Source organism: Loxodonta africana, chromosome 4, assembly GCF_030014295.1.
Source record: "Loxodonta africana isolate mLoxAfr1 chromosome 4, mLoxAfr1.hap2, whole genome shotgun sequence".
Classification (NCBI taxonomy): Eukaryota; Metazoa; Chordata; class Mammalia; order Proboscidea; family Elephantidae; genus Loxodonta; species Loxodonta africana.
This window is the reverse complement of record NC_087345.1, coordinates 100,771,556-100,794,113: the sequence shown is the minus strand read 5'-3', so window position 1 is coordinate 100,794,113 and position 22,558 is coordinate 100,771,556. Positions and strand designations below refer to the sequence as shown.

At 37.6% G+C, this 22,558-nt stretch overlaps 1 protein-coding gene across 3 annotated transcripts in view; it reads right to left on the bottom strand.

The window, feature by feature from the left end:
• Positions 1-369: 369 nt before the first annotated feature.
• Positions 370-22,558, bottom strand: part of GXYLT1 (glucoside xylosyltransferase 1) — a 64,227-nt gene continuing 42,038 nt past the window's right edge. For 2 of the 3 annotated variants that reach the window (XM_064284375.1, XM_064284376.1), the window contains 3 exons: positions 21,617-21,740; positions 21,160-21,332; positions 370-5,600 (listed from right to left, as the gene is read on the bottom strand). In XM_064284375.1, the coding sequence (XP_064140445.1) occupies positions 5,439-5,600; positions 21,160-21,332; positions 21,617-21,740 (459 nt within the window). In that variant the 3' untranslated portion in view covers positions 370-5,438. Of the gene's footprint in view, positions 5,601-8,624; positions 15,749-21,159; positions 21,333-21,616; positions 21,741-22,558 lie in introns of those variants that run through there. The other variant, XM_064284377.1, reaches the window with a different exon arrangement.

Here is a 22,558-nt window from a genome sequence, read left to right as displayed (position 1 = left end):
CAGTTTAAGGGTAGTAATCTTTACATATCACAGTATACCAAAATGCCTTCTTGCAGCTTTAGAATTATTACCACTTAAAACATCAGTATATTTATGCAAAATGCTTTTGAATGATATAAACACCTGAAACTTTTTCCAGTTTCTGATTTCAGGAACATGTGCAAATCACCATCTGTGCACGTATCTGAGCAATACGTCCAATCTCCTTCATGGATCTTCTGCTACAACGTCCATCAAAAACCAGTGGTCCAGTTAGTTCTCAAATATTGATGACAATCCATGTGTGTCCTGCTAAGTTTTGAAAGGATGCCATAATCTACAGCAATACTAAAAACCTGAATCAATTTTGTACCACATTCTAATATTCTCTCAAGAGATTTTATACAAAGGTTGGAAACAGTTATTTTCCATCAAAAAGTCAACTTATTTTTAAAATGGAATATATAACATTGCATTCTCTCCACCAGTTATGACAAGGCATTGCTATGTGTGTGAATATGCTCACATATTTAGATTGCACATATAAACCAAACATATTCATGGCTCCATATCAGTTAAGTCTTTTGTTAAAATGTCTGATCACAGATCTTCCAAATAGTAACCACAGTATTTAAAAAAAAAAAATTTACTAGTGTAATTTTTCATTTCTATCTTTTTTTTTCCTATATCTTCAAAGGCTCTCTTTTGTTTAAAAACTGAATTTATTGAATATTCTAAAGAAATAATCATTTGAAATTACTGGTAGAGCTGACAATACATGTATCTCCATTTAAAAGTAAGTTTGACATTGGTTTGCAATCTATATTTTCCACTTGATTTTGTAATTGCTAGAGATTTGGATAACATCAATATTCATTTTTAGTTTTTAAAAAAGAAAATTCTTTTACCACCCTTTACATTTCTGTCTTAAGTTTACACAACTTAGTTTTAAAGATCTAGTTTCACAATCGATGAATTAAGAAACAATAAACATCATAACATAGTTTAGCCAGACTTTAACAGGCAAAAAATGTTGCTTTGGCAATGCAGAAAAAGGATAACTGCTATAGTACAAATCATGATTTAATCTACTTTTATTATATATTAAAATGCAATAAGGCAATTACTGTTTTAAGACACTTGAAATTACATTTAATAAATGGATAACTGGCCTCACACCTGGTATACTACACCCCTACTTTTCTTCTCTATTTACTCTAAGGAACCCAAAAAGTTATTTTAAAAAACTGATCAGTGGTCAAAGAGGTTCTGATGACTACTAAGGTTAGCTACTTACAATAAAGGGAAACAACGTAAAATATATTATTCAGTATCTTTTTCAGAAGTTTGTATTGTAAGTATTTTATTTCTCCTATCCCCTGCTCTCTTGAATTCATTCCTAACAGTTCAACTGAGAGTATTCCTAGTGAGAAATAAACAGATGTGATGTATCGTTTAAGCTACCACTTAAGGCAGGCAGTAATTCTCAAACCTGGCTTCCTATCAGAATCATCTGGGAAGACTACTAAGACAGATTCTTCTCCATCTGTTTCCCAATTTTCCTACACTCATTCCATCTTTTTTCTTACTCTGCCATTTGCCATTCTCATTCTTATTCCCTTCTCTTACCTCTCACCTTTTCTCACTTCCTCTCTTTTCCTTCTTTTTTGATCATTCTTTTAACATTATTCTTTGCTTCTCTACTTTCTCTTCCTAAAAATTCCTCCTTACATAATATAAACAAATTAATACTGGAGACATAATATATGTCAGAAAGCATTTAACCTAAGTAAATAGATGATCAGTACAGAGAACAACAGTGTAAAACAGGACTTAAACAGTAACACTAGGTGGCATTAGATAAGCCACACAGAATGCCTTCAAATCCACTGCCTCTTCTGAGGCTCATCTTCTTGTGAGGTTTGTAGGGCATATTGATTGTACTTAAAAATCTAAGGCACAGAGGGAGTGAAGTGATGCCTGAAGTCCATCACCAAGAAGAAAACAGCTCTAGTTCACAGCCTGTTCTTTCCATTACACCAATATCATCTGACTGGAGGCAACACAGAGCCATGGGTAAAGCAGAAATCTTGTTTCAGGCTCTAAAGTGCCCAAAGATAACTTGGTTACCTTATACATAATGAACTACTCTTCATAGGGGGGGAAAAAATGTAATGTACTTCCTTAAAATGTAAATCACAATAGATATTTTCTAAAGGTTTTCTAAGTTCTTTTAAGTTGGCTACTCCATACAAGTTTGAATACTTTTTCAAATTGTTCCACTTTGGTAATACTATAGCCCAGAGACGGTTCTGAGGTCAGAATTGCTCTAACATATAGATTCAAAGGATATGTAACTTATATAAACTGCATAGATATACTATGTTCTATGAAAAGAATACTTATGCTGAAAAACAATGTGATACATTCTATATGTTGTCCATTTATAATTTAACCTCATTAACTCTGAGAACTGTATTTCTTGAGACTGCTCAAGGAAAAGTTACCTTGTCTAAAGGTAAATGCAGAAAACTCATTTTAATATTGTTATGGAATTTCTATGATACCCTTAATTTTAGGTAAAACTAATCCTTTGATGGAGAGTTTTCACCATAATCCAGTTTGTGGTAAAATGTCCAATTAGATCAGGTCTGAATAAGCCAGATGAAGAACCTTCCACATGCTCCACAACATAGAGTGTGTGACAGTGTAAATAAGCCACGATACATGTGTTAGATCACAGTATACAGTCCAATCGCATGAACTATGACCACACACTACACAGTCCCAACCAATTGTATTAGAGCCCATGGGGCATAATTTCTTCATTCACGGAGGAAATTACTGTATTTTTATTCAAATAACACACACCTTCTATGTATGTTTGCCAACTGCAAGGGGAGGGAGTGAGGTATTTTCATAAGCAATGCTGTGCCAAATTTTTCAAACATGCTGCTGTTAAAAAAAAAAAAAAAATGAGCATAACGTGCTCACAAAAATACCTGGGGGTGAGAGGGCTCAGTTGGCAAACAAACGTAAAAGGTACACATTATTTGCATAAAATACGGTAAATCTTAAGGAACTTGATAAATTCGTATGTTGTTAATAACCCCAAGGGCTTCTTCTATTACAATATTTCAGAATCATATTTTATGATCCATCAATTATGCCAAGAGTTGTGGTATCCTAATTTCAGGCTTCAAATGGTCAAAATAATCTCTGGTGGCTCCCAAACTAGCTGATATCAAAATCATCTGAGGTGCTTGTTAAAAAGTCATAAACCAATATTTCACTTTTTTCTGCACCCTCATTCTAACAAACCAACTATAAAATAGCATTTATTTGAAAAATTAGGGAAATTTTCTTAAGGGCTGGATATGAGAAGAAACTAAAGGACTGTTGTTACTTTTGTTAGGTATCACGTCACTGCAGTCATCAAACTGTTCATATGACATGTTCATAGCAGTGAAATAACATCATGTCTGAAGCTTCTGAAAAGCTATTTCAGAAAAAAAAAGGGATAAATGAAGCAAATATGGGAAAATATTAATATGTTTGATCTGGGTGATAAGTAACATCATACTACTCTACTTCTGTGTGATGTTTAAATCTTTTCATTAAGAAAAAGATTTGCAGACCCTATCCTAGATAAAATATACCAGAGTCTCCAAAGGATGAAACCTAAAAATCTATTCCTTAACAAGCTCCCTATGAGAGTCATATAGCCACGGGCAGTGGTGTCATTCGGGAACCACTGAACGGTCTCATATATACCCTCCAAACTTCAAAATTCTAGGATTTTCATTTTCTACTCAGAAGGCTCAATTTCAACATGCTTCACAGGTTCTTACACTCACCGTGGCATTCTGCCAAGGAAGCACAGATCATGCTCTCTAAATCCATCTATTCTAAGAGTGCTGGGTTAATTATCAGCTTCTTACTCCTGCCCTCTCTCAATCTGTCCCTGATGGATCTGCAGGAGACACGGAACAACTGTACTGATCCTTTCTTGCTGCATATTCGATGTCTCTACAGGGGGCACCGTGTCTTCATAAAGCCAATCGTCGCTATTTTCACATGAGTGATATTTTTCCTTCGTGATTTTCCCTTCCCTACTTAAGCATTAAAATATGGAAGAGAGAAAAAGACGATGACCTTATAGCACTTGAAAAAATGAAACATGTGCCCCTAGCACAGTACATGTTAAGTAACCAAAATCTACAGTTATATTAGTTGGCAGGTCAAGAATGCCAAGACGTAGTACTTTTCTAGTCTTCATGATTTAAAAATAATTACTGTCTTAAGTGGTGTTCAAAAAAATGGAAGATAGGCACATTAACTCAGTCAAAACTGTTTTTCTGTAAGTCAGATGTTACAATCATCATCTTAATCCAAATCCTTCACCGATGTTGTCTAACATACAGTAAGGCTCTATATATTTGTTTCTTCTAAAATATCTTCCAATGCCATTTTGAGGTAGAAGAAAAAAGCTTAAATGGACCACTTGTTTCTGCTCCATTATAACTAAAATTACTTTTCAGAGGGACTATATAGCTTATGCATTTTGGTCCATCACATTTCCCACTATCTTATTAATATACACTATCAAGGTTCTCACTTTATGATCAACTTCATATCTTTTGCTTCCAGAATGCCCAGTAAAGCTGAAAGTTTTCATTTAAAATGATAAAAATCTTCCAAAACATGTTTAACAATCTTAGATCTGAGTTTTGGCAAGACAGTTTAGCATATACAAAATAAAAATAAGACACTACATTTCACAAACACACAAAACCTCAATGACTAAAACCCAAAAGTTTCACTCTTTCACCTTCTTATACAGCTGTTTTAAACATGCAGCTTACTTATAATCTAAAAACAGTTTTAAACTTGATTGTCACAAAAATATTTTAAAACAGAGATGAAATGTATAAAGGCACACATAGATTGTCAATGATTATATCAGTTACATCACATTTCTTTAGAAACAGAACCTCTTCCGCTCCTGTAAACAAGTTTGTTCTCACACATTTAAAGTGAGGTTAGTGCTGACATAAAATTATTGCTATACTCACAGTTTGAGTGTTTTCATTGGGTATGAGGTACATTTTCTCCATCCATACACCCCTACTGTTCTTACTTGAGAACAGTCAACGCAAGTCTGCAGGCTATAACCATTCAGTAATATTTTCATCAATAATGGAATGATAGCAAATAACGCTACAAAACACCAGAGATCAAAAATGTCTTCTTATTGGGGTCCAAGATTTTAACTTATTCTTCATTACATGAACATAAAAAAAAAAAAAAATTGCTCATTTAACCCCATCAGGAAAAAAAAAATTATTCTCAAGGTGAATAACTAACTCCTTCCTTAACACTCTGTTCAAGACTATCCCTTCACATTTATCCTCTGATATTCTGTCTTTTAATTCAGCTGATTTGGCAGTCACCAAGAGTCACCTTTCCTTTGGTGGTCTATCGTAACGGTCTCTTATGCTTTTTGTTAGTTGTTTGATAAATATTTTGTAGATTTTTCCACAGTACGTATGGATTGTATTTTGTAGTTCCAGTTCTAAAGGTTTTAATAAGGAACGAACTTTGTCATCTTCAAAAGAGCACTAGAGAAAAAGAATACAGATATATAAAAATTTGTCAGATATTTTCCAAACTTCTTCAGTCAATTTGATAATCACAACCTCCATTGAAATCTTCTCAAAAAGTATATGCTGAACAGATACCGAATTAAACAGAAACTATGATCTCACAGTACAGAAGGGCAAAAGTCATGGTAAATTCCTTGGGAAATCAGGGAAAGCTTTAGAGATGAGGTAATGGGGTCGGGGCATTCGAGGCCAAGAGAAGGAGGAGTTCAAGAGCAGAGAGGTCTCAGAAATACTGGTGTGAGAAGACAACCAAGAGTTCTCATTGTATCTGGAATAAAGTTGGATTGGTTAAAAAAAAGGGGACGGGGGGAGGTCTTGCCACACAAGATGCACAAACTGATCTGTATTTGAATAAAACAGGAGAGGAAGGAGACCCAGGAATCAAAGAAGGAAACGGGCTACAGGTTTAATTTCCTCCATAAACTACTACCTACATTACCATGACACCAGAAGAAATGGATGGTGGCCTATTACCATTACCAAACATTTTGATCAACAGATGGATCCTGATCAAAAGGTGGAAAAGAATCTCAAACTCATACAGAAACAGACTTAATGAATCCATTAAGACTGGGAGAACTCCAAAAATTAATGCTGAGAAATAATCTTTAAACTTGAACTGAAACTATCCCATGAAGCTATTGTTAAACTAAACAACAGTTTGGCTCAATTAATGTTTGCCTCCAGCATACCTCTCTTGTAAAGGATTATCTATATGAGCTTAATCTGACAATAGCTAGTCTAAAGCACAGATGGAGAACTTTAAGGGGCAGAGAGCTTAAATTAATGGTGATGAAACAATATGGGCAGACATAGTGAGAATGGTGACACAATGTGATGTAACCAACGTTACTGGACTGTTCATGCAGAAACTGTGAATGGATTTTTGGTCGTGTATATTGCCACCTAAAACAAATATTTAAAAAGGGGGGGGCCTTATAACCCATGCACCTGATCCTCACTCCATTTTCCAAAAATCACTCTGATAACAGTGTGCAGGCTGGACCAGAAAAGAATGAGACGGAGGCATGGAGCGGGAGGAAAGAACTACGATAGGAGAGTTCAGCAATTCCCAAAGAACTCATAACTGTCAAGTGCTCTGCAAAAAAGGATCCCGTGAATAAAAACATTTGGTAACTACTAAGTATTATGTACTCTTCATGGAGATTCATAATGGCACATGAAGAACTTGAAAAAGTAAAACGGAAAATATACTTGTTGAATGTTGTTTGGTCCACTATTTCCAAAATTTATTTTGACTAGGGAGTCTTACTTTACTGCAAAATATATTAACTTCCTAAGGAATACATTTTAGAAAATACTTTAGTAGTAGCTAAGTGGAAATAATTTGTGATCTTAGTATTTTCAACGAAGTAGATGACTTAACGGCAAATAATAACAACATATTTCAATTAGAAAGATGAATGGATCTTGCAAATAGATATTTTATGTGAAAGTCTGAAGTCAGTGAAAACTGCAAGATGACGAAGGAAATTTGGAACCTGAGGCTTACCACCATGACACTGACTGAAAGCAGCATCCCAATCATAACCAGCGAGCCTGCAGAAAGCTAAGGCCAATCTACTGAGAATACAGTGCACTAGATGTTAATCTGTAACACAGATTTCATCAGTGTAAACATGCAAAGATATTCTGTTGTTGTTCGGTGCCGCCGAGTTGGTTCCGACTCATAGCAACCTTACGTACAACAGAACAAAACTGCCCAGTCCTGTGCCATTCTCAGAATTGTTGCTATGTTTGATCCCATTGTTGCAGTCATTGTGTCAATCCATCTCCTGAGGGTCTTCCTCTTTTTCGCTGACATTCTACTTTACCAAACATGATGTCCTTCTTTAGAGACTGGTCCCTCCTGATAAAATGCTCAAAGTATGTGAGACAAAGTCTCACTGTCCTTGCTTCCAAGCAACACTCTGGCTGCACTTCTTCCATGACAGAGGAGTTCATTCTTCTCGCAGTCCATGGTATATCCAACATTCTCTGCCAAGACCATAATTCAAAGGCATCAATTCTTCGTTCTTCCTTATTCATCGTCGTCCAGCTTTCACATGCAGATGAGGTGACTGAAAATATGGCTTGGGCCGGGCACCCGTTAGTCCTTAAAGTGACATCTTTGCTTTTTAACACTTTAAAGAGATCTTTTGCAGATTTGCCCAATGCAATGTGTCTTTTGATTTCTTGACAGTTGTTTCCATGGGTGTTGATTGTGGATCCAAGTAAAATGAAATCCTTGACTACTTCAATCTTATCTCCATTTATCATGGTGTTGTTTATTGGTCCAGTTGTGAGGATTTTTGTTTTCTGTATGTTGAGGTGTAATCCATACTGAAGGCTGTGGTCTTTGATCTTCATTAGTAAGTGCTTCAAGTCCTCTTCACTTTCAGCAAGCAAGATTGTGTCATCTGCGTATCATAGGTTGTTAATGAGTCTTCCTCCAATCCCGATGCCCGTTCTTCTTCATACAGTCCACCTTCTAGGATTACCTGTTCATCTTACAGATTGAGTAAGTATAATAAAAGGATATAACCCTGACACACACCGTTCTTGATTTTAAACCTCTCAGCATTCTCTTGTTCTGTTTCAATGACTGCCTCTTGATCTATGTACAGGTTCCTCATGAGCACTGTTAAATGTTCTGGAGTTCCCACTCTTCGCAATGTTATCCATAATTTGTTATGATCCACACAGTCGAACACTTTTGCATAGTCAATAAAACACAGGTAAACATCTTTCTAGTATTCTTTGCTTTCAGCCAAGACCCATCTAATATCAGCAATTATATCCCTTGTTCGTGTCCTCTTCTGAATCCAGCTTGAATTTCTGGCAGCTCCCTGTCCATGTAGTGCTGCAACCATTTTTTAATTATCTTTAGCATAATTTTACTTATGTGTGATATTAATGATACTGTTCGATAATTTCCACATTCCATTGGATCACCTTTGGAATGGGCACAAATATGGATCTTTCTATTGGTTGGCCAGGTAGCTGTCTTCCAAATTTCTTCACATAGATGAGTGAGGACTTCCAGTGTTGCATCTGTTTGTTGAAACATCTCATTCGGTATTCCATCAATTCTTGGAACCTTGTTTTCGTCAATGCCTTCAGTGCAGCTTGGACTTCTTCCCTCGATACTATCAGTTCTTGATCATATGCTACCTCCTGAATTGGCTGAATGTCGACCAATTCTTTTTTGATACAGTGACTCTGGGTATTCCTTCCATCTTCTTTTTGATGTTTCCTGAGTTGCTCAATATTTTTCTGGTAGAATCTTTCAATATTGCAATTGAGGCTTGAATTATTTCTTCAGTTCTTTCAGCTTGAGAAATGCCAAATTTGCTCTTCCCTTTTGGTTTTCTAACTCCATGTCTTTGCACATTTCATTATAATACTTTATTCTGTCTTCTCGAGCCAACTTTTGAAACCTGTTCAGCTCTTTTACTTCATCATTTCTTCCATTCGCTTTAGCTACAGTAAGTTCAAGAGCACATTTCTGAGTCTCTTCTGACATCCATTTTGGTCTTTTCTTTCTTTCATGTCTTTTTAATGGCCTTTTCTTACTTCATGTATGATGCCCTTGATATCCTCCCACAACTTGTCTGGTCTTCAGGTGGGACATACTCAAAGTCATATTTTGGTTCTCGTGGACTTGTTCTAAGTTTTTTCATATTCAACTAGAACTTGCATAGGAGCAATTGATGGTCTGTTCCACAGTTGGCCCCGGCCTTGTTCTGACTGATGATACTGAGCTCTTCTACCGTGTCTTTCCACAGGTGTAGTCAATTTGATCCCTGTGTTTTCCACTTGATGAGATCCTCATGTATAATTGCCACTTACGTTGCTGAAAAAAGGTATTTGCAATGAAGAAGCCATTGGTTTTGCAGAATATTATCATGCAAGCTTCGGCATCATTTCTATCACCAAGGCCATATTGTCCAACTACCGATCCTTCTTTCCAATCACCAGTAAATACCAATGCATCTTGATTACGTTTGATCAATTTTAGACTGCAGAAGTCAGTAAAAATCTTCTATTTCTTCATCTTTGGCATTATTGGTTGGTATGTAAATTTGAATAGTAGTGGCATTAACCGATTGTTTTAGTCATCTAGTACTGCTATAACAGAAATACCACGAGTGGATAGCTTTAAAGAAGAGAAATTTATTTCCTCACAGTGAAGTAGGCTAAAAGTCCAAATTCAGGGCGTCAGCTCCACGGGAAGGCTTTCTCTCTCTGTTGGCTCTGGAGGAAGGTCTTTGTCCTCAACCTTCCCCTGGCTGAGAAGCTTCTCAGGCACAGGGACCCTGGGTCCAAAGGATGCGCTCTGCTCCCAGTGCTGCTTTCTTGGTGGTATGAGGTCCCCTGGCTCTCTGCCTGCTTCTTTCATATTTCAAGAGATTGCCTCAAGACACAATCCAATCCTGTAGGTCGAGTCTTGCCTAACTAATACAACTGCTGTCCATCCTCTCATTAACATCATAGAGGCAGAATTTACTACATACAGGGAAATCACACAATACCGGGAATCATGGTATTTATACACACATTTTTGGGGAGACATAGTTCAATCCATGATACTGATCTTCCTTGAAGACATATGGATATTATCCTATCACTGACGGCACTGTACGTCTGGATAAATCTTGAAATATTCTTTTTGATGACAAATGTTATGCCATTCCTCTTCAATTTGTCATTCCTGGCATAGGAGACCATACAACTGTCTGATTCAAAATGGCAAATACCAGTCCATTTCAGCTCACAAATGCCTAGGATATTGATCTTTACGAGTTCCATTTCATTTCTGATGACTTCCAATTTTCCAAGATTCATACGAAAGCCACCACAGTATGACAAACTGACAGACGCATGGTGGGAAGAGATTCTAAGCTTTGGTATCTCTTGAGCAAGAAAATCGTCAGCAATAACTGCATGAAACCATCACTTTTGGAGAGACTTTTAAAAACCAATCACATACACTGAAGCTAATTACTTGAAATTGTTTTGAAGACAAAAACGGGGGTGGGGAAAGCTTAAGCTAGGCGCAATATCGTGAAAATAACGGCTAACACCCATAATGCTTCCTACACAACGGGCACCATTCTAAGAACTTGGTGTGCATTCATGCATTTAATCCTCACAACAACCTTACAAAACAGGTACTCTCATTATCATCCCCGGTAGCCCTGGCTGCACGGTGGTTAAAGTACTTGGCTGCTAACCCAAAGGATGACGATTTGAACTCATGAGCTGCTCTGAAGGAGAAAGATGCTGCAGTCTGCTTCCATGAAGATTTCCAGCCTTGGAAACCCTATGCGGCAGTTCTACTCTGTCCTATAGGGCCGCTATGAGTTGGAATTGACTTGATGGCAGTTGGTTTGGGATTTGTGTGTGTGTGTGTGTGTGTGTGTGTGTGTGTGTGGTTATCCCCAGTTGACTATGAAGCAACTAAGGTAGGAAGACATCATTTTCCCACAGCTATAAAGTTGTAAGCGGCTAAGCCAGGATTCTACACTGGTAGTCTAGATACAAAAGTCCAAGTCCTTAATCACCCTACAGCACTGCTTATCCAAAAAAGCAAATGAAACCTTGTGTTATGGATTGAATTGTGTCCCCTAAAAATGTGTGTCAACTTGGCTAGGTCATGATTCCCAGTATTGTGTGATTGTCCACCATTTTGTCATCTGATGTGATTTTCCTATGTGTTGTATATCCTACATCTATGATGTTAATGAGGCAGGACTAGAGGCAGCTACATTAATGAGGCAGGACTCATTCTATAAGATTAGGTTATATCTTTAGTCAATCTCTTGAAATATAAAAGACAAAAGTGAGCAGAGAGACATGGGGACCTCATACCACCAAGAAAGCACTGCCACGAGCAGAGTGAGTCCTTTGGACCCAGGTGTTCCTGCACAGAGAAGCTCCCAGACCAGGGAAAGCCTGATGATGAGGACCTTCCCCAAAAAACGACAGAGAGAAAGCTTTCCCCTAGAGCTGGCACCCTGAAATTTGTACTTCAGCCTCCTAAACTGTGAGGGAATAAATTTCTCTTTGTTAAAGAGACCCACTTGTGGTATTTCTGTTATAGCAGATCTAGATAACTAGTCCAACTTGCCAGGTCCATTTTAAAAATTCTGTTGAAAGATGTAGCTTCAGTAACAGTGGAAAACTGGGAAATGTGCTGTGCTGTATCAGATAAACCTAAATCTTCTGGGGATTGCAAATGGCAGCCCAGCAGAAGAAGGTACCTTTATCAAATGATACTGCGAAGTAACATTTCAATGTGTACAAAAAATATACTTGAACAACTAGTTGAAAAGTAGACACACCAAACTCTGAATTTTTTTTTTTTACTATACCATGACAATAAAATGAAAGCATTGTTAAGGTGTTTTAAGAGTTGGAGGAAGATTACTGATTCCCAGGACTATGAAGTACGTACTTGAGATTCAGCTTATTTACTTTCATGTGATATAAATCAGTGATGGTGGTTGGAAAAAAAAATTTTTTCCCCTTCACTGGAAAAGGAACAGTCTTTTGATGAGTATTTTCCTGAAATAAAAAAGTGCCTCATGAATTAGACCTCTTTCTGGTCTAACCTGACACAAGCAATTTGACCTTCAAGGAAGAAGATAAACTATCAAAATGTCCACCTAGACAAATACAGCCTGAAGACACGGCATTCTGCCATTCACATAACCTACTGCAGGTGCCTGCAGAGGGGACGGTAGGTAACCTGCACCTGGGTGTTTCCCTTTCCCAGGAGGCCACATGTGCCCTTACATGACTCCAGGCCTCTGGACATACTGTATGCTGTGCCTGACTTGTCCTCATGTCTCCTCCTCTGCCTGGTACTCATCATTCCTCAGAGCTCAGTTCAAACGTCAGCTCCCAGACAAGCCTCTCCTGACCTAGTTAATCACGCCCTCTTTGCACTTGCACGGTACCAAATTCCAAATATTTCGGCATCTTATGCTTATGCTTAATATAGAAGACTGCCAACTGAAAGACAGGGAATAAGCAGTGCAGCTATGATAGCCACAATTAGGCAATCCTGGGCATTTTCTGTTTTGAAAGTATGGCGGATTGGCAGCTCAATTCAAAAATGCTGAGTACTAACCATATAGAAGGAGGCATTGTAGTCAGAAGACAAAAGTACATAAGATAATGATCCCCATAGTCAAGGCTCCCTTGCAGAGACAGTTATGCAAATATAAACAGGGTGCGAATTAAATTAAAGACAAATGCCAAGAAATATAATAATTCAGAATGAAATACATGAAGTAGAAAATACCTTATGGAGCAATAACATGTTTTGTTCCTATTCTGAATTTGCACTTTTTGAACTCAAAATATTTTTATTCATTCAACAACTAATATTTAACAAATATTTATGGATTAAACAGAATTCACATCTTTTATAATTCAGAGATAGTTCACTGCATTTCATGGCTATGACTAAGCTTCTGTGTGAACTTGCATAACTACCCTTGTCTGAATGCAATTCTTTAAAAATTACATTTCTCACTGAATTATAGATCAGGGAATATAAAAACACTAACCAAGAGTACCATAAAAGATTAATTTTATTAAGTTGAAAAATGGATAGATATAAGCTGCAGTTAATACAGACCCAAAACAAACACAAAAATCATTAATTCAGTACTTGAAATCATTTTAAAGACAAGATTTATTTTTAAAAATTCAAGTGCATAATTGCACAGCTTAAAATCATTACTCAGCTTTTAAAAGATATATAAACCAGAGAAAGTTCAAATAAAAATAGACAGATTTAGTTCCCTAATAATGGGCTTTATAAAGCCTCAAAAGAAACAAACAGAAAATTCACATTTTTATAGGAACGTATTTCCTTTTTATCCTGCAAAGCCTCAGACCCCCGAAAGAACTTTTCTTCATTTTTATCACCTTCTGAAAACCCATAAAAAAGCACTATTAAAATATGATATTGATTTCTGAAGGAATAAAAGGCTACTATATTAAAATAAACATCAACACTAAATTCTATATTCTTTAGTGAGTAGTGATAACATGATAAACTAATTATTTAGAAAACTTAGTTGTCAAATTTATAGGACAAGAAACCAAGCAAAAACATGTAAAACTGAGCTTACAATGCTATTAGGACTTTGTCTACCACCAAGTTTGAGAAACACAGATTTCCAAAAGAAAATTTCATTTCCTTATCATGGCAGATCATCACCACCTCCATTTTCACCTTCATCCCCAGCCACTTCCTACCTTCATCCAACACTCCAGTCAACCTGCACAGCTCATCACCTGACCACACCATGGGTTTTTTTCACAGGCTCTGAGCCTTTTCTCAGGCAGTTCTCTACCCAGGCTGCTTTTACTCACCTGGCAAATTCATACTCATTCTTTAGGGCCCACTTCAAATGCGACCAATGAGGCCTCCTCCGACCCTTCAAAGCAAAGCTATTATACTCTTTCACAGTTCTAGTACAATCTCTGTCATAATGTGTTACGGTTAAGTATTTTTATTCCCATTCCTATCAATGAGCTGTAGTTTGTTGTTGTTGTTAGCTGCCGTCGAGTTGGTTCTGACTCATAGCGGCTCATAGCGAACCCATGTACAATAGAACAAAACAATGTCCAGTCCCGCACCACCCACACACTCCTTGTTATGCCTAAGCCCATTGTTGCAGCCACCGTGTCAATCCATCTTGTTGAGGGTGTTCCTCTTTTTCACTGACCCTCTACTTTACCAAGCATGATCTCCTCCAGGGACTGATCCTCCTGATAACATGTCCAAGTATGTGAGACATAGTCTCGCCATCCTTTTATCTAAGGAGGTTTCTGGTTGTACGTCTTCCAAAACACATTTGTTTGTTCCTTTGGCAGTCCATGGTATACTTAATATTCTTCACCAGCACCACAATTCAAAGGCGTTGATTCTTCTTCAGTCTTCTTTATTCATCATCCAGCTTTCGCGTGCTTATGAGGCAATTAAAAAACACCATGGCTTGGGTCAGGCGTACCTTAGTCTTCAAGGTGACATCTTCACTTTTCAACCATTTAAAAGAGATCTTTTGCAGCAGATTTGCCCAATGCAATGCCTCTTTTGGTTTTTTGACAGCTGCTTCCATGGGCGTTGATTGTGGATCCAAGCAAAATGAAATCTTTGACAACTTCGATCTTCATTTATCATGATGTTGCTTACTGGTCCAGTTGTGAGGATTTTTGTTGTCTTTATGCTGAGGTGTAATCCATACTGAAGGCTGTGGTCTTTGATCTTCATCAGTAAGTGCTTCGAGTCCTCTTCACTTTCAGCAAGCAAGGTTGTGTCATCTGCATGACACAAGTTGTTAATGAGTCTCCGATCCTGATGCCCCATTCTTCTTCATATAGTCCAGCTTCTCGGATTATTTGCTCAGCATACAGACTGAATAGGTGTGGTGAGAGAATACAACCCTGACGCACGCCTTTCCTGACTTTAAGCCAGGCAGTATTCCCTTGCTCTGTTCAACAACTGCCTCTTGATCTATGTAAAGGTTCCTCATGAGCACAATTAAGTGCACTGGAATTCTCATTCTTTGCAATGTTACCCATAATTTGTTATGATCCACACATTCGAACACATTTGCACAGTCAATAAAACACAGGTAAACATCTTTCTGATATTCTCTGCTTTCAGCCAGCATCCATCTGATATCAGCAATGATGCTCCTGGTTCCACATCCTCTTCTGAATCCGGCTTGAATTTCTGGCAGTTCCTTATTGATATACTGCTGCAGCCACTTTTGAATGATCTATAGCATAATTTTACTTCTGTGACATTAATGATATTGCCAATAATTTCCTCATTTGGTTGGATCACGCTTCTTGGGAATAGGCACAGATACGAACCTCTTCCAGTCAGGAGGTCAGGTAGCTATCTTCCAAATTTTTTGGCATAGACGAGTGAGCACTTCCAGTGCTGTACCCAACTGTTAAAACATCTCAACTGGTATTCGGTCAACTCCTGAAGGCTTGCTTTTCACCAATGCCTTCAGTGCAGCTTGGACTTCTTACTTCAGTACCATCAGTTCCTGATCATATGCTGCCTCCTGAAACGGTGGAACATTGATCAATTCTTTTTGGTACAGTGACTCTGTATTCCTTCTACCTTCTTTTGATGCTTCCTGTATTGTTTAATTTCTCCCCACAGAAACCTTCAGTATTGCAACTTGAGGCTTGAATTTTTTCTTCAGTTCTTTCAGCTAGAGAAATGCCCAGCATGTTCTTCCCTTTTCATTTTCCATCACTAGTAAATAAGAATGGGAACCTAGCAACTAGAGACTTTAGCTCTTTTCCTAATCCCCACACTTACAACCAAATCAGCACTTTTTGTTTGTATTTACTCATTAGGCATCTAGTCTAGCAGAACAGAGAGCACATCCATATACAGTTGAGTGACAACATGCACCTCTCCCTAGGTGAGCTGAATGAGCTGACATGAAGAGTGAGACAGCTCATTAAGCAGAAGTATAACTCCAAACCTCCTTAGGATTTGCCTCAAGCCTTGGTCCTCAACATATTCATGAGAATTGTTCACAACAGTCTGGGGGTATGTGAAGTAAAATCATTTCCCCCACCAACCATCTTACTGATACAAAAGGGGGATCATAAGAACCAAAAGAAAAAAGGGAAGAACAGATATCTGGGATAGGGGTAGGAGAAGAACAGTATAATTCTTCCCCCAAAGTCAATATAAAGCAAAACCTTCAAAGAAAAAAAACAACACATTTACAGTACCAACACAATTTAAGTTCAAAATATATACGAAGAAAACTATAAGACATTTCAAAAATGGAAAGATAATTCCTGCTATTGGTTAGAACATCTCAACATCAAAACGTCATCTCTCCCTAAGTTAATATACAAAGCTAATACACTCTCAAAAAAAAAAAAAAAAACACCAACAAACCTTTTTACGAAGTTAAACAAGTTGATACTTATGGAAAAATTAATATACAATAACTAGAAAAACACAGAAAGGAAAGAGCTATGAAAAGGAAGTAGCTTTACTAGATATTAAGACAGTACAAAGCCTTTATAATTAAAACAGTGTGGTAATAGTACATAAATGGAGCCCTGGTGGCACAGTGGTTAAGGAGCTTGGCTGCTAACCAAAAGGTCCACAGTTCAAGTCCACCAGTCATTTCTTGGAAGCCCTATGGGGCAGTTTGACTCTGTCTTATAGGGTTGTTGTAAGTTGGAATTGACTTGACAGCAACGGGTAAGTAATAAATGGACAGACTAATGGAACAACAGAAAATGCAGAAATTAAAAATGAACTTCAGTAAAAATAAAGTCAGTATCTCAAACCTTTGGGTTAAAGACAGACATTTAAATAAATGGCATTGGGACAACAGGACTGTTATTTGGAAAAAGACAAAATTAAATCCATTCCTCATCCAATAAATATAAAAGAGTAAATTCCAAATGAAGCAGAGGTCTAAATGTAATAAATGACACGGTATATGCCTTAATTCTTCTATAACAGGTACCTGAGTGTAGATGGGAAAGGCTTTCTAATTACTGCTTAAAAAAAAAAAATTAATTGCATTACCGAACCAAAAAACCAAACCTGTTGCCATCGAGTCGATTCCGATAGTGACCCTGTAGGACACCATAGAACTGCACCACAGAGTTTCCAAGGAGCGCCTGGTGGATTTGAACTGTCAACCTTTTGGTTAACAGCCATAGCACTTAACCACTACGCCACCAGGGTTTCCAAATTGCATTACATAAATTTTTAAAAAGAAGGCCTGATATGTGTTTAATATGTGATATTAAAACACATATCACAGATAATGGACTAATATCTCTAATCACAAAGAATTTATGGAAACTAAGGTGGGGAGAGGGAAAATCAAAAATCCCTCATAGTGATGGCCGCACAACTCTGTAAATACTAAAAACCAATGAATCCTATGTTTTCAAAGTGGGTGAACTTTGTGCTGTATAAATTAGATCTCGATAAGGATGTTATTTTCAAGTCTACCCAGATGTGCCTCAGAAGAAAGGTCCAGCCATCTACTTGTGAAAAACCAGCCACTGAGAACCCTATGGATCACAATTCTACTCTGACACACATGGGATCACCAAGAGTTGGAACTGACTCAATGGGAACTAATTTTGGTTTATGAGAGAACAGGCAAAAGACTTAAAAGAAAATGCACCAAAAAGATATTAAAATGTATATAACAATATACAAAAAATGTTCAACTTCACTAATAGTAAGAGGAATGCAAATTAAAATTTCACAAAGTTTCCATTTCTCACCCATCAGATTGGTAAGGTTGTGGGAAACAGGCCTTCTCATAAACTGTTGGCAGGAATGTAAAGCGACACAATTCCTGTAGAAGGGAAATAGGCAATATCTAACAAAACTACATAAGGATTTAACCAACAGGCCCACTTCTAGAAATTTACCCTAAAGATAAAGCAAACGAAAGACCCATGGGTTTCAGAGTGGGACTACCCTCAGTAGGGCTTTCATGGCTTTGACTTTCGAAAGCAGATCACCACACCTTTCTTCTGAGATACCTCTTAAAAAAAAAAAAACCAAACCAAACTCATCGATTCCTGGGTGGGTTCGAATCTCCAACCTTCTACTTATTAGCCTAGCACTTAACCACGTGCACCACCTAGGGATTCCTACCCTGGAGATACATCTCCAAAAATATATATGGCAAGGTTATTTACTGCTGCATTATTTATAAATCAAAATACTGGAAAATGAAGTGTCCAAACGTAAGAGACTGGTTGAATAAACTCTGATACATCACAAAATCATCATACAGCAGTAAAAACGAGCTACCTATAAACACATGGATTTGAAAAAGCAAAGGCCAAAAGAATATGTACAGTATACTACCTTTCGTGTAAGAAAAGGGAAATTATGAAGAATGCATATATCTGCTCATCTTCCAGTAAGACACACAGGAAGGACAACAACCAGAAAACAATGAAGCTGGTAGCCTACAGGTCAGGAAGGAGAGGAAAGGATACGGGAAGCAACAACGCTTTTGAGTAAACCATTACATGGTTTCGACTTTTTGAAGTATATTAATATCTGTTGCTGTTTTTAGTTGCCATTGAGTAGATTCCAACTCATGGTGACCCCATGTGTGCAGAGAACTGCTCCACAGAGTTTTCAAGACTTGACATTTTGGAAGTAAATCCCCAGGCTTGTCTTCCGAGGTGTCTTTGGGTGGGTTGAACTGCCAACCTTTGGGCTAGTAGTCCAGTGCTTTATCATTTTGCACCACCCAGGGAATCTGCTTTTATTATTGTACATATTCAAAAAATAAAATCAGCAAGGAAGAAAAAACAAACTAAAAGTATACTGAAACAAACAAACCCAACTGTATTTCAAATGAATAAAATAACCACACAGAAGGGAAGAAAAAAAAAGAACTAATCCAAATAACTTCTGAACATAGTATTGAGTACACGCCCTCAGTCTCGGGGTAAAGGAGGAGAGAGGGCAAAAATTGGAAGCAAATCCTGAATTCTCACTAGTAAATTGCAGTTATCTATAGGAAAAAAAGGATAGGAGACAATGGTACAAATGAAGCATTTCTGAAATTATTTTAAGTATATTTTAGGATTAAGTAAATAAGGAAATGTTTATGTTAGGAGCCAGGATTCTAACTGTAGAAGAAAGGAGATAAAAATATAGAGTAGCAGAAGGCTAGAAGGATAGACTGAAATCAGAGGCATCAGTGTAAACACATGATTTTATGTGTGTGTGAATATTATTTCCTAGCTCTGTCACTGAATGGGCCTACAAGTAAAATCACTCTTGCAGCAATAAGCACACCCTACCACCCAGAGCCCACTAAAAGGAACCAAGGCTCTTTGGACAAATGGCTGATTTAAGGGCTAGGGTACGGAACATATAGGATGAGTTTAGAACATACTGCTGGGACACAAAGCATGGAAATACTCCAAAAGGATGATGGGGACATGTCAAAAGGGCATAGGAGGCAGTCAAAAGGGGCTTCCACTGGCCAAATCAGGAACAACTTCAGCATCACCATAATTAAAAGAGAATAATTATAAATCATAAAAAAAATACAGCAATGAGTTCAAACCAGTAATAGATAAATAAAGGGGGAAGAACAAAAGGCTCTCCCTTACAGTAGAATGCTGAGTGCCAAACGATGTATGTGAAGTTCTAGAGTTAGACAGCCTTCAATCTGCAGCTACCATAGCAAAGTCTGGTTTTAGTAAGAATCACCAATGGATGCTAAATCCAGGAGGGAAATTCTGATAAGGAGCAGGGTATTTGCATGGTTTTAAAAGGTCTTCCCACAGACCACTTACAAGACGAAAAATAACTATACAGTGGGGAAATCAGACAACATTTTGACTGGAAGATCAACATCATTGCTACTGAGGGGCAGAGGCACAAGGTGACTACAAATGTGATACCCAGAGAGGGACACAACATCACTGATACAGTATCCTAATCAGGAATGTGTAATATGAGCCTAATTGTAAGGAAACATCAGACAAGCCAGAATAAAGAACAAAAAGGGAGTGAGGCCTCTATTATTCAAAAATGTCAATGTTAAAACAGAGACTCCATCAGCCCAAGGCCGGAAGAACTAGATGGTGCCTGACTACCACCAATCACTGCCCTGACACGGAACACAACAGAGAATCCCTGATGGAGCAGGAGAACAGTGGGATGCAGATCTCAAATTCTCGTAAAAAGACCAGACTTAATGGTCTGACTGAGACCAGAGGGACCGTTTGTTAGCCCAAGATTGGAACCATTCCCGAAGCCAACTCTACAGACAAGGATTGGCCTAGACTATGAGACAGACAATGATACTGGTGAGGAATGAGCTTCTTGGCTCAAGTGGACACTTGAGACTATGTGGGCAGCTCCTGTCTGGTGGCGAGATGAGAAGGAAGGAGAGGACGGGAGCTGGCTGAATGGACACAGGGAATACAGGGTAGAGAGGAAGAATGTGCTGTCTCATTAAGAGCAGCTAGGAGTACACAATGAGGTGTGTTTAATTTTTGTGTGAGAGACTGACTTGATTTGTAAACTTTCATCTAAAGCACAATAAATTAAAAGGAAAAATGTCAATATTATAAAAGACAAAGAAAGACTAAGAAACCATTCTAGATCAAAGGAGACTAAAAAGACATGGATGGTAGATTAAAGTACTGTTATCAACATTAAATTTGCTGAGGTTAATATCCGTACTGTGGTTAAGAAATGAATGCCCTTGTTCTTAGGAGACGCTGAAGTTTTTAGGGGTAAAAAGGCAGGAAGTATGCAAATTACACTCAAATAATCCAGGGAAAAAAATAATCAAAAATAATTCAAATTGTATAAAATGTTAATAAAGGATACATGGAAATTCTTTGCACTATTCTTTCAAGTTCTCTGAAGGCTTGAAAGTATTCCCAAATAAGTGTAAAATATAAAATTAAAAAAGCAAATGCTTACATTTCTCAGTGCTTCATAAACAGCTCTAAATGCTGGTTGCTTATCATCATGGTAAACACCCCTGTTCCCATGAAGAATAAAGATTCCTTCTTTTTCTGCTTCTTGGCAATTGCTTCCATATATACAATGATCTGGTCGATAATTCCATTGACATGGAAAAACAAAGAGGCTTTCTATGTAAAGAAAGAAAAAAATGAAACAAATTCTTTTAATTCCACAGAATTAACATTTTGCCAAAATTTTAGTTTAAAACTATAACTCTTAAGAGATTAGGAATAATGAAAAAGATGTTTAACATTTTAGATCTCTTCCAAACAAATCATATTCAAGAAACGTTTTATTCTATATTAAACAAAAATGGTGATAATACACGCCTAAAACAAAAGTTGTTTCTTCATTTCTGACTAAATACTGTTTATTTTTTAATGCAAAGGATAAAAGGAAAAGAAATGATTACCTGGGTTATGAAAAAACATGATATTCAATAAATCTTGGTCGCCCCACGTGATGTTTAGTTTATATTTTTTAAGCAACGGCATAAGTATATCTCCCCATCGTAGTCGTACAGTTGTCATATCATTCTGTTGATAAATACAATAAAATGATTCTCAGACCTCCAGGTTTAAAATGGCAGCATAAAGACAGTTCCCCATTGTTCCCTTAACAATCACTGTGCAACTCCTTTTGTTAGAAAACTGGACATCTGTAACCCTAAATATGAAGAAGACTGTCCAGTAAGAGTGGGGAAGACACCAAAAGAAGACACCTGTAGTCACGTGTAGAAGTGATAAAACTAATAAAAGTCAGGAAAGAAACAGAAAGAGAAAGTAGGAGGTAGTTCACACACCATGACTGTGACATCTTTGGCGTAGTGGTTAAGAGCTCACCTACTAACCAAAAGGTCAGCAGTTTAAATCCATCCACCGCTCCTTGGAAACCCTGTGGAGCAGTTCTACTTTGTTCTGTAGGGTCACTATGAGCCAGAACCAACTCAACGGCACCTAACAACAACATGTCAGGGTTAAGGAGTTCTGGTAGTACAGTGGTTAAGAGCTACGGCCACTAACCAAAAGGTTAGCAGTTCAAATCCACCAGCTGCTCCTTGGAAATTTTATGGGGCAGTTCTACTCTGTCCCAGAGGGTCACTGTAAGTCGGAATCAACTCAGTGGCAATGGGTTGGGTTGGGAGTTATATCAGAGTTAACAACTAAATCTGTTAATACATAAATAGCGTTTAAGGCAGTGCCTGATATATTGTACATGTTGCTGTTGTTGTGTTGCATCAAGTTGAATCTGACTCATAGTAACCCGATGTGACAGAGCAGAACTGCCTCATAAGGTATCCTAGGCTGTAATCTTTAAGGGAGCAGATCTCCAAGCCTTTTCTCCCGCAGAGCCA